This window comes from Neodiprion virginianus, chromosome 1 (assembly GCF_021901495.1).
Source record: "Neodiprion virginianus isolate iyNeoVirg1 chromosome 1, iyNeoVirg1.1, whole genome shotgun sequence".
Taxonomy (NCBI): domain Eukaryota; kingdom Metazoa; phylum Arthropoda; class Insecta; order Hymenoptera; family Diprionidae; genus Neodiprion; species Neodiprion virginianus.
Genome location: NC_060877.1, coordinates 11,083,517 through 11,097,232, shown reverse-complemented (window position 1 = coordinate 11,097,232; position 13,716 = coordinate 11,083,517). Strand labels below are relative to the sequence as shown.

The 13,716-nt window shown below is 38.7% G+C and overlaps 1 protein-coding gene across 2 annotated transcripts in view; it reads right to left on the bottom strand.

Moving 5' to 3' along the window:
- LOC124310163 (uncharacterized) overlaps window positions 1-13,716 on the bottom strand; it is a 160,200-nt gene that overhangs the window by 6,142 nt on the left and 140,342 nt on the right. The window contains exons 5-7 of one of the 2 annotated variants that reach the window (XM_046773909.1): window positions 6,323-6,516; window positions 3,677-3,883; window positions 1,305-1,630 (exon numbers count right to left, since the gene is read on the bottom strand). In XM_046773909.1, the coding sequence (XP_046629865.1) occupies window positions 1,305-1,630; window positions 3,677-3,883; window positions 6,323-6,516 (727 nt within the window). The remainder of the gene's footprint in view (window positions 1-1,304; window positions 1,631-3,676; window positions 3,884-6,322; window positions 6,517-13,716) is intronic. The other variant, XM_046773918.1, reaches the window with a different exon arrangement.

Sequence of the window (13,716 nt, the reverse complement as noted above, 5' to 3'; positions counted from 1 at the left end):
TTGAAATAACATCATTTCCGAACTCTAAAGCTTGGGACTCCATACTTGAAAGTCGGAAAGAAAATGTTTTGTTTTGTCCAATTCACGAAAAAATTCATATGGTAAATTCCACAAGAGAGACGGTACTCTAATGTAAAAACATTTGATTCAAAACAGAAATCATTACAAGACAAACGCTATTTTCGAAACGAGTGGCCTACTTAGAAAAGAAAAATACATATTTTTCCACAATATTTTAGATTCAAATCTGAATGTTAGTTATCATGACCAAAATATGTCCATCAATCTTTAATTTTGGAAATTTCGATTGGATTTTTCAATTGCAATTTGAGGGGAAGCGTTCGATTTCTTTTACTTGTGACGAAAGTTTACGGTATAAAATATTGTCTGTTCAAGCAAATCAGTGTCCAAAATGAAACAAACCCGCACATTGGTAATTGTATGTGAGTAAGTTACCTGAAAAACCGACAGAGATTCGTTTTTGGTTGTTATCATCGTACCACGAATCACAGAAATCGCATTTCATCATTGAGTCAATATGATTTAACACAATCTCAACTGAGGAACAATCTTACAATTAATGTAAGATCGAAAGATTCCCGTAAAATATATTCAGAGGTTTTTAGTGGATGAAGGTGGAGACAAGTCACGGCCACTTGTCAAGAGTTGCGGCACAAGACGTCAAAGTGTTTTCGAACCGGCACAAACCAACTGTTGAAGACAAACGTAACTTACAGTCCGTACATCATGCTCAATTGCGACCGCTGAACTGAGCGGATGATGTCACACAGCCGGAGCTGACCGCTTCGGGACTCCCACACTTCCAATTGCGGCTATTATTAAGCCCACTTTCGACTAAAAATACGTCCACCCGGCGCAAGGCGGGCCCACGCATGATGAACTATATACACCTACTTTAGTAGATAGGCTAGACGGGTTCGAGACTGTCAAAATTTCTTTAACGCAAGTCCCAAAATCAGCCTGCTGCGCCTGCGCAAAGGCGGGAAATTTGAAATGTGTATGGGTAGAATGCGCACTAGATCCCCGCATCGGTCTACTCTGCATGCGCAAAGGCGGGTAATTTGAAATGCGTATGAGAAGAATGCGCAGTAGGTCCCCGAGTCAACTTACTGCGCATGCGAAAAGGCGGGAAAATTTGAAATCTATATGTATAGGTGGAATGCGCAGTAGGTCGATTTAGGGACTTGGAGAAATTTGAGTGATCTCAACGCCTTCTAGCCTGTCTACTTACTTTTCAAACAAGTGGAAAAGGAAGAATTTACTCGCAAAGTGAATTCGCGTACCTCAGACTCGTCCTAGGTGGCCGGAGAGGGTGGTCAGGTTCCGTTGGGGAAAGAGCCGACACCGGCGTCTGAGCGAGGTCTCGGTAGAGTCGGAGTTTAACCCTGGGTCCGCACTGTCTCAGGAGGGCTACCGCCTCTTCGTGGCTCATTGGTGACAGTGGGGCTCCGTCAACGGCCACAATTTTGTCCCCAGGTTGTATGCGACCGTCGCTAAGAGCCGGCTCCCTGACGAGAGCGCGGACGTAATGTCCCAGGGCGCTGCTGTCCGCCTTCCTCAACGTGAAACCCAGACTTCCGCTGACCTTAGTCATCTCGATGTCAAATTCCTGTCGATTTACAAAATAGTTTCATTGTTAGTAACTCGATCTTTCAAATGGAACTGATTGCTTGGTTATCGTCGAATGAGATCGTTTGCAATTTTGCCAAGTCGCTACCAACGAATTTTTTTAGAAACTTGACTTAGATATTTTAAAATTTTTCCAATTAATGTGTTACTTAATTCGTGTAAAAGTATGTTGTCGAAAATAAAATTACCCATACGCTTGCAACGATGTTTTACATTTTATCCGCTCCATTGCGGAGGAATGTATGAAAATTATCTACGAATTATAAGGCGAACACAATTCATGGTGAAACAAGGTCGATAAACTAATTCAGATTATTGTTTGATTATTTAAAGACAAATTGACAACAGAATCTAATTAATTTTGAGGCTAGGGTGTGATTTAAACGTGAAGACAAACTTTTATAATTAAAGTTCATCGTCAAACTAAACTTCTTTGTCTTATTCAATATTATTTCCACAATTTTTACAAGCCAAATACAAAGTATTTCCAAGTCACTTTCGCAAAATATTCACACGATTTTTACGAATGCAAATATTCGTTACGTCTCTAATAGGTATCAATACGAGCCATCATAATTGCAAATGCCTTGCGGTTCTGGAAGCGTACGAGTATTCGAACAGAGTAGTGTGACGGGCCTGTAATTCCCGTGTTTGTTAGAGGTAGAAGGTTTGTTTATGCTGATGAGAACTAATGAAGGAAGACGTTGTTGTAGAACGACGGAGACGTGCCTGAGAGCATTCTGATCAATTACACGTAGTATCTTACTTGCTGTGACGATTTCTACAACTGCTGGCGCAATTTTGATTGAAACGAAATCACGTTTTGAGTAAATCACGTCAAGCTTATTTCGAACTTCGATATAGGCATGAAAATATGCTCATTCAGTCGCGGAATAATTGTTGACCTATGATGTGAAATATATGAAGTTTATGGAAACTTTCAAATTTGATTTTGATATTTTATATTTTAACCAACATAGCAGAAGTATTCTCCAAAATTTTTATAAATTTCCTAAAGTGTCGTCAGATTTCCATTGTGCACCTACCACAGATTTAATCCGATGCTTGTTGCGCAAGCTCGTGCATAATTCAAACAAATATTCTCGTCTATCGGAGATCGTGAAACGTAAAACGTAGCAAAGTAGGCACTGCATAAATCTGGGCTCGGTCTCTAATAACCGCGAAAAATGACCGAGCACTCGAGTGCAGTAATTTGCATAAGACCGGCCGATCCCAAAAAAGAAACCCAACAGCCGCACGCTCGTTTTAAAATCAGAACACTTTTCCTCCACCCTTGGAATGTGATGACTAATTTTTTTCTGAAGGTGACTACTTTTACTTCATTTCATTAGCCAAAAAGTTCACACGATATCCAGAACAGGATCATTGTTTTTTTTTTTTTTTTATTTATTTATTTTTTTTTTATTTTTACTTTTCTTATTAGCAAAAATAAATATGGTATTCGTTGATGGATTCGTTTAAAAAGTGACGAAGTACTATTGTTTCGAATGATTAAAATTAGTGAAGGGAATTGCGATACATCCACGAATGAATGATTTAACTTTGTCGCGAATAAATTGAGCGGAAAGTTTGATGCGCCCTTTGTCACAATTTATAGTCACTCTTATGTGAAGCTGCGAACAAATTTTGTAAAAAAATATTTTAACGCATTCAACAGCATGAACTTCTAGAACATTTAAGATGTTCACCGTTGCAGAGAAATACTGGACCAGGAATTGAAACGTTCAGGCAATTGAATGAGAAACAAAAAAATTACAAGATTATTGTCACTTTCGAAAATTCTTACGAAATTTCCCGATAATTTTCGAATTATCTAATTGTACCTAAAAGGTCTAACCATCTGATTCTGACTTCGATGTCTCTATTAATAGTTTAAAAAGACGATAGAGTCGATGAGTAAACGTACTTGTTAAAAATCCTGCAGCTTCGCGTACCTGGCTTGTTTTCAATACATGAGATTCGAGAAAAGGAAGGTTTAAGCCTGTCAAGAAACGCTGAAACTTACCCCGCAGGGTTCAATTTGGAGAGGTGGTAAAGGGGTGAAAATCCTCAGGGGTGGTGGAAGCTCGCGTCTTGCCGGCGGGGGTGGCGGTGCTCCAATGGGTGAAACAACCGCATCGGCACCTGCTGGACGACACACGACCAGTTCGACGGTATTCGGTGTTGTTCGCAAAACCTCAAGAGCTTCCTGAAACAAGATATCGCAGATTGGCTGTTTTGCGTTATACGCATATTACGTATATTACATGCAAATATTGCTGAGAAACTAGGAAACACAGAGTAAGAATATCGAAGGTCTTATTTTGAATCGAAAGTTAGAAAAAGAATACAGATTTCGTAAACGAAACGTTGAAAATACTTGGACTCTGGAGTTCTTGATCCAATTTTAAGCTCTTGTGCTTATTTTGTTTATCGTAGAGATCTCCAGAGATTTTGGGATCGTTTTTTTTTTACATTCCGGTATCTCTAGAATGAATAAAAATTACGAGTTACGCATCGATTAATCTAAATTGTTTTTCTCGTTGATGCCATAGTTTTTGTAAACAGGATGGCGACAATTTTGCTCAAATAAAATTCACTGACTTTTCCCGTCAAAAAATTCAGAATTCGCTGATTTTTTCCCACGAAACTTAGGTAACGATAGGCAGTTTTTATGACTATTCATTTCATACGAGTAATTAGAAATCGAACAATGCCATTTCCGAAAGTTATCTCAACTGAATTTACGAAGCACAGCTAAAGTTTGAAAACGATTTACGAACAAGTACATTTTTCTCTATAGTCACGATAATTCCCTGACTTTTCCCGAGCTATTCCCTGTTTTCCGTATCTTTCACCACCCTGGAAAGCCAAAAATAGCAGGTAAACAAGTTAAATTTCTCGGTGAAATACAGGAACGAGTTGAAATTTCGTGTTTCCTGCGGTTAAACAATTCCGCTCTCTACATTGTACAACTTCCAGTTATCACGGGCGAGAAAAGGGACAGACTGACCTGTTTTTTTTTTTATAAAAATGTAAATTCTTCTGCAGATATGCAACATGTGTTCAAAGCGCAGTGTTCCTGCAGAGATTCGAGTCCAATGTATCTGGGAATTCGAGGCGTCGCGTCGTAACCTCAGATTCCCGGGGCTTGTTATACACGGTGAGATAATGTCTCCTCTTCTTCGCGCACGAGTCCCTCGGAGATGCATTATGCTAATTCAATGCAAATCTCAACACCCGTGGGAGGAAGTTCTGGGCACGTCTTCCTTACACTTATATAGAGTATGGCGGAATGCGGATGACGCCGAGAGCTTAGCTTATACTCGCCAGCTCGTATTTGCGGGCGACAGTGACTGATGTCCTCAGCCAGCGCGGTTTTCCATTTTCCCTTTTATTTATCTCCTCTTCTTTTTTTTTCCACGTTATACCTCTCCCTCGTTTTTTTCTTTTTCCATCCACCGTTCCGCGTACTTTTACCCTCTTTCCTTTAAATTTCACCTCAATTTAAACCCGCCACATTGAACGCTGAGCCGTGTCGCGCGGTGAGCTCAGCTTCTGTCTCCACGGACTTTCATTGATCAGATCTTAAGTTACGGCTCGGTATATATTTGCGTATTTCGCAAGCTACAGTCACGCGGTGTCTCATCGTGGGTTTTTGCCTGATTTGTTAAAGTGAAAGATACATTCATTCGGAACGCAAAGCGTCGATTTATCGACTGCGGATTATTCTTCCTAATTTTCTTTTTAATATACAAACGATTAGCTGTTAGGCATTTATCGGTCGTAGAGTTCAGTTCATCGAATGGGAATATCAACGTTTAGAAAAAAGGAACTATAATCAAATTTGTTTGATGCAATGACTTTAAAAATATGATAGAATTTTTCCTTGAAATGTATAAGAAACTCAAGCCCGCAAATATGAATTCAAAAGGTAGAGTAACTATTATATGGAATATTCCAGATCATCTCGACGTAGCCGTGACCCTAATCATTTTCAATTTCATTTTCTTTTCAAGGACCTATGCTGTAGAAAAATACAAACGAGCACGGTTTGAACAACTCGACTAAAAAAAACTGCTCTTCTAGGAATCATACGATTAGCAAAATCACTGCGGTCAGTAATAAATTTTGATAAAATTAACACATTACATTCTTTGTAAAAAATCCAAAAATTTAAAGTTTAGACCGAAGACGAATAAAAAATTGAAACCAAAAAGAAGAATCAGGATCTGAACTCAGATCGCAAAGTTCTCACGTTGGAGATTTTTCTACTTCTCCCGACCTTTATTCCTTCTAAATTTGCTGGATTTATCACGGTTTCATTATTTTTTGAACCAATGGAACCTATTTTGCGTAATTTATACAGCCTATGTTACTCGGGCAGACCTAAGGAACAATTTGGTGCAAGTTTCACGTAAATCAGTTCACTGGTTCTCGAGTTTATCCGCGACAAACCGCCAAAGGATTTTATATATTATCAGTGTAGATGAACGAACAATACGATTATCTTAATAAAAAAAGACTCAAATTAATTGATACCGAAAGTTTTCGTTCGACCTTTGACACAGCCTTGAGCTTTTGCCTTGTGATGAAAATTGACGCATGGCGCGTGGATAATTGATTCGAAATAAATAGGTATGCGAAAAAGTTATTTAAAAACATGACTTACGTAATTCGTGAGTCCAGTAAGCGGGAGGCCATTGGCAGCGAGGAGAATATCACCGGGCTGAAGTTTGTTGGATAAAGCAGCAGGCTGCTGAGGAAAGAGCCGTTTTACACGAACAGGTCCTGCCGTTCCGCCCCCAGAAACGCTCAAGCCGAGTCCTCGGCTGCTCTTCTGCAGCATTACTCGGAAGGTGCTTTCTGAAAAGGGATGAAATTCTCAGGATTCTGGTTGGCCCCTGACGCTCTCGTTAACATCCGACCCGTCACACAAGATCAATTAAGGAGTATTCGAGCTGTTGGCTGCTAGAGACGGAACCATGGTATATAAACCCACAAACTCAAACACGGGAAGTTCGCCGCGACGACGCAAACTGCTCAACCCTGGTGAAATTTAAATTTACTAGGGTAAATATGTGTGCAGAAGGTTCTGTAAACTTGCTAGGAAATTATTTTACTTTCATCGTCTGCGTGCACGAACCTTGTTTTTTTTTTCTTTCCTTTCTTTTTTGGATTATCGCATCACCCCTGCGCGTTACATTCATCATGCGAACCGATATGGGTTCGTATATTTTCAGGATCGACGAATACGCGCTAATCGCCCGTAATAATTGGATTCGCCGTAGTCACGCTTCACGCGATATCGGATAAATTTGGGGAGGATATTATTGTACATGATGAGGAATAACTTCTGGGTAATTATTTTACAGCGTGAAATACATTTTTTGTTCACGCGATAGAAAATAAGGGTGGATAAATGGGTGATAGATTATCACCGTATTTCATTTGAATAAAGTTTGACAAATAATTTTTTGCCGCTATTGAATTTTTTTTCCAATTTACACTTGTTGGCTGTAAATTTCTGAAAATTTTTTACATTTCTTTATGAAAATTAATTTGATCGTACATCCCTCGTTTTATGTAAGTGATAGCAGACGCTTGGTTATAGATGCAAATAAAGTTGTTTCTTCGAACTTGTCAAAATTTCTTATCAAGATTCGCGGCAGCGAATCGCTGCCAAGTACCTTTAAAGGCGAAAGCAAGCGAAGAATCTTTACACGGCCAAACTACTTCCCTATCTTCCTGCATATCGTTATATCTCAGGAACGCGTGAATATTTTCAAATGATACTCATGTGGCTGGTACTCCAAGTCCATATGACCTCAGCGTTAGAACTTGATCGAAATCGGTCAAGTGGTTCCGTTATATTATATTTGCATTTATCCACGTATACATCGACCGATAATGGTCGCTGCGATCATCAAGATCGTTTTTTCTAGTATATTCAGTATTTATACATAAATTTGGAATATATTCATCATTTCAGGACAAGAAAAATGTTTGTTCCATCCATGTTCCAATTAATTATTTACGTATCAACGAAGTAAAAAAGACAAAAGTCCGATGAGACACCTCTAAATCTTGAAGTACCGGCCCCTCCTTTCGCGAGGATTATTTTTTGATGTCTAAGTATAGTTTAAAATTGATATCACTACATGAAACGGCAAGGTCCGACTTGACGACGTACATCTAATTGCTGAGAGATCCTAGGGCTTGGGATTATTTCCTGATTTCACGACAGAGACTGGAAATACTTAAATTGTTCTTGTATTTTTATAACGACGTGGTTTTGGTACTTGGCGGATTTCTTTTACATTCCAGATGTTTTCGTCCGGATATAATAAACTGCAGATGATGGTAATTTGTCGGCAAAAGATGGTGTTGAAAATTTTTATTCAATACACGCAAAAACGTGTACGTATAATGCGTTTGGGATAAAAAATGATTGCGAGTGGAAAAAGAGTACGCAAGGTGTATTTTAGATCTGTGAGTGACGTTGAAGAATAAAACGAGTCGAGTGGTTACATTACAGTGAAAAAGCGGGTCTAAGGGTTCCGAGCTTTTCAACTCGCCGCAGAAGAATCAGCGCTGCTTTTATACCGCGGCACGTCTGAAAGCTCCGAGAGTCAAAGCCAGAGGAGTGTCATTAGCACGTAAAGCAATTAAAATTCGAGATAGGAGGCTGATGCAAATCGTCATTTTCTACTCGTTGAGCACCTCATTGCCCGATTATCACGACGCATTTGAGCTTTCGGAAAGGCGAGAAGCCGCAACCGTAAGCCAGGCAGGCTGGCTGAGCGAAGAGACTGTAGTAGCGCAACTTTGAGAGGAGCATCCGTAGTCTGCTTTATCGACGGAGTGAAAAATGTCTCTTAATTTGAGGATTATCATATATAACGAGTTATTTTAAAATGAAAAAGTTTTTGAATAGTTTCATTTTTACACCAGTGATGCTTTGCGTAGACGTAGGCTTTGATAATAGTAAAAATAAGTGACATTTTACTCGGTCGGTAAAAATGAGCTATACAGCATCTTCTTAAGCTGACTTGCAGAGGCGTCGCAAAAATAAGTGAGGTCACAAAAAAAAAAAAAATATTCACATATCAAGTTTGCAGACTGGATCTTCAAATCTAGCATCTACACCGCAGTTTTACACCCCGGAGACTGTCACGCAGTTATTAAAACGAGCCTGAAATTTTATTGCACTAGAGATATATACACGTAGGTATAAGCTGTAAATCACGTTTATTTCCCAACGGAACCACTGAAAGACTCGGAAAAATATTTAATAATATTCATGCATTTTAAACAGAGTTTATAGAAAGCTTGACAGTAACTTGACAAAACTGTGTCGACAATTTACTTTCAAGAAAATTAAACACATATTTTCGTCAAAGTAATCCACTGAAAATTTCTCACAGTTCCATCTCTACATAATAAATATACTATTCACTCAATTTATAAAAATGATTGTTCCCACTTCGAAAAATGAAATTATTTTTTAGCTATGACTAAATCGTATAGTCATGCAAAAATAATGTACTACTTTATCTACATTAAGAAATATTCAGAATTGGGCATTTATTTTATTTCTTGTAGTCGTATTTGAAATTATTATTGCAATTGAATTTCCCACCATCCAAAGATAAAGTTAAATATTACTTTTAATTAAGAACTTTTAATTTAGCTTCCGTGAAGGCACATAAAGCAATGGTTCTGTTAATTTTATGGCATACATTATATTTACGATTATCAGCACGATACTCAGAGCAGACGTATTTCTTCATTATTCACACCACTAGTTTCAAAAGGGTGATTTAAGGCTTGACAAAGTTATATATTATTCATAGGAAAAGTTTACTTACTAAGGAATTTGCTATTCATTTCTTCGAAAATTGAAAAGATACTGTTTCGGAAAGGAAAGAAATTGGGCGAAGTGTAAAAATATATGGCGCAGTTGGGTGGAAAAGCAAATAAGGGACGTAAAGTTGAGGTTCGTGGGAAAGTGCGTAAAAGCATTAACGAGGAAAAGAAAGTTCAAGACCAGAATATGTCTGATGAGACAACGTTGAAATATGTCGGGGGTGAAGGTTGCCAGGTATAAGGGATGGTTGAAAGGCGGGAAAGTTTTGAAACAGAAGTAGCTGAGAATGTCATAAAATTTAGGTACGAGCTGTAGAAACGCAAGAAGAAAATGTAATAAAATATAAATGAAAGAAATATACTTTTTACACAATATTGTTACACCGTGTGCAAAAACGAGTCCTCGAGGACTTCAATTATGTGAGTTGAACGTGAATTTATCAGGATATCGTAATCTAGGTAATTTGCTTGAATCAGGTTCTGATACCTCGCTATTGACGTTGTAGGTACATAATGAAGTACTCGATCATAAAAATTGTTATTCAAATTACCCAAAGTTGAGGCAAGGTATATAAGGGAACTTTTCGCTTTCATTTATATTTAATTTTGTTTAATTTGAAGAATTAAAATTCTACGTCGACGCTTTGGCAGGCAGAATAAATTCTATGAGAATACAGACATTTTTGCTTTAAATTTGAAATCACGTTAAATCAATTTGCAGAAAGATATTTTGAAAACAAATGAGCAGAAATAGATATTTTTTAATATCTGTTTCATAGAATTTTTTCTGGACATTCGACAAATTATCAGTTATATATATAAGAAAGAAACCGAACACATTATCTGCAAACAAGTTATTGATGTCCCTCGAAAATCGTGTCTATAATATTGCTGTGGCAGTATAAAACATGATTCGATTTTTGTACAATTCATCTAATCTCACGGACAATATTTACGTCTCTGTAATTAACCTATCCATTGCCACCGAAAAAAAATACTAAAACGTGGGTAACATTTGATGTACTAAAGGCAAGAAAATTTCAAAACATTTGCAAATAAATTCGCATCTATTAGTCAGTAACAAACGTGAGTCTGTAGGATTGAAGGGTGAGTAAAACGAAAAAGCACGAATGAACGCGAAAGGGTAAAATTGCTGCAGATCCATCACTTTCGGGAGTAATTTCCATGACCCTGATGAACTCGGCGGTCACTATGAAAAAAAAGTCACGCAAATTGATTGCAAAACATTTTTTGCTAACAGTGAGCAAACAGCCGAAAGTTCAGCTGCGTCAGTTTCGATCGGGGCTGTGAGATCTAAATACAGGCCTGTCTGTTCTGTGGGACCGGAAGTGCTCCTGACTGACGCGCAAATTCCTTTCACGATTCTTTCCGAGTGAAACGTGAGACTATTGTTTTTGCACTTCATTTCTATTTAGCCTTCCTCTCGCATCGCATGCCGTCCGTCTCCATTTTGCTCGCATCTCGGCTCGTTTAATCCGTTGCCCCTTTTATCATTCCAGTTGTACACATTTTCGTACCAATTTTGTGCTGCACGCGCTTTTTACTTTGTATTATAGAGCGTTGCGGTGCCTCCGATTTATATCGGAATAGCTGCACGTAAGCAGGTTGCGGAAATATATGTTTCAGGATTTACGTTTATTGTTTTAAACAACTATAATAAACCATATTAGAGAAAATGCGGCAAATTCCTATGAAATATACGAGTTATTGCTCAAAGTAGTGGATTTTGGTTATTTTTACAATTATCAAATATTTCCGCTAAAATTTTAACAACTTCGTGGAAAAATCTTGCGAAGCAAATAGCTATCGCGTACAAACAATGAAACGTCTTTTGTTCGAATAATTAAAATCCAAAAGAAATGAGTCTCCGAGAGCTTAAATAGTCCTTGACGTCAGTGGATTTTTCCTTTCGATCCAAATTATAAAAAATAATGAAAAAGATCCTGGATCTTTCCTCTCTCTCTCCGTTTGTCAATGTTATATCTCCCCCTCAACTCTATAAGAATTTTTGTTGTCGACTAACCGCAGTACACGCGATTTCTCTTTCTCAAAACGTGTCCTTGTCTCCTAGCTTTTCCAGGATGGAACGCGTCACGTATTTTGTGGTCTGGAATACGAAGGAGGAGGAAAGCGGAGAGGTAGAAAGAGGGAGAAGATGAAGAAAAAGAGAATCCCGAAAGACGGAGATAAAGAGAGATCTGGCCTTTTCCTTCAGCTGTGTCACGATTCGAAGACCGCGTCTCATTCTGTCTACGTTACTCATGTTGGAATTAATTCACAAGAGTCAGCATATCGTCTCAGACCGAAAGTGTAGAACGAAGAAACGCATGAGAATTTACGAGTATTCGGTTGGTACGCAAGAAGAGAGGGGTTCCATGGTCGGTAATTGTTTCCTTCATCTGATTCTCTTTCGTCGGCAGTAAAGCTTTACAGCCTCTGCTAAAGGCGAATCGTTTCGTTTTATATCAGATAATTCCTCGCGCAAGATGTAACCAAAATCCTGTGCTGATCAGAGCTCAACGGGGCTTTTCGGGCTTGAAATATCGCCAAGCTCAACTTGAGAGGAGTTCTAATGGTATTCGGTAGTAATGAAAACACGCATCGCGGAATTTGCGTTACTTTATACCGAGCGAAATAATATCATCGGGATTTTATTCGTAATATAAAATATCTGCACATAAACTTCAAAGAATTAATCGTCAATGCTTCCGTTTAATGCTTGTCAAGGGTAAGTGCAACCGTTCAGTTTCCACTTCTCCGTAATATTTTATTGTATACAAATTCAAACATCCGATATAGATCCTGTCTGTAGGTTCATGAAATTAATATTGGGGTACATTGGGGTAACCAAGGGCTTCTGGTTCTGAACTCAAACATCCACTTTGAACTTAGAGTGTACATGGTCTTGAAATAATTTTGTTAATGAGATAACAAACTTCCGCTGCTAATTCAAACAAGCAGATGCCCCGTGGTTATCGTATCAACTCTTGAGTAGTATTCGCCGGATTAGAATCACCTAAAAACAACTCGTGACAAAAATATTAATTTCAACGCTTGCTTCCAACCTGTTTGTTCAATGTGTACATCCATCATCAAAGTCTACGCTTTTCTGTTGCGTCGTATAAACGACTAGACGGGGTCACGTGACGTGCTATGTGCACCAATGCGGTATTTTGCGTCGCAGCATGAAATTCTGAAACGAAAATCTCACCCGCGGACAAATGAGCTGCTGGTCTTGTCTGTGGATAGGATAAATCATTGCAAGAGAAGCAAAATGTATTCATATATTTTGTAAACTCAATTTCTACTTCAAATTCGTTCGAAATCTGCGGAATATGTATTATACCATATTCGATGTTTCGTTAAGTCTATGCCTCTAACTTGAACCTCATCGAAATAAAAAATGTTATTCCAATACTAGCGCTTTGAACCCGCATGATAGGTGGGTGAATTTTTAATATATCCATCAAGTGACAGCGCATGAAATTCAATTTTGAGCACCAATAAGAAGAATAGCTGCCTGATTCATCAAGGAAAAGGCTGAGATCAATTCACATAAATCGTTTGCACGTCAATATATCAATCACTACAAAGTTCAAGCACTGTTACCGTCAACCATTGAGCGGAGTCTTGAATTCAACTTTTCGTTGAAAGACGGTCCGAAGCATGTCGATTGTCGAGACCAATCACTCAGCTATATGAATGGAAGCGAACGAGCAGGAACGAACGCGGCTTTGTGGAACATCAGAGAACTGTGGAGCCGTTTAAACATTCCCACTATTTATCAGCTGAACTGGTGCCCAACCACGCAATTGTTCATTGGCGGTCATTCATCCGGCGGAATGGCAGACAACCGTGGGAATGCTGCAGGAGAACCACGTTAACAAACGTCAAAATAATTTGTGGGTACGTACGCATCACGTAAAACACGATGCGTTGCTGAACTGAAGTTTGGGCGTGCGGGAAAATTGATTAAGAATAGCCACACCAGAATGGGTGTGACGGCTCGTTTCGACGCAAGTATACATCTTGGAGTCGATTTATCATCCCCATTCGAGAAGTTGTGATTTGATTTGCAAAAATTAAAGCTTATCTAAAACGCGCCATTGTTAGACGGGTCCTGATTTCGCACGGTGTGGAAGAACACTGGTTCGAACTAAGAAATCGGAGAACCTT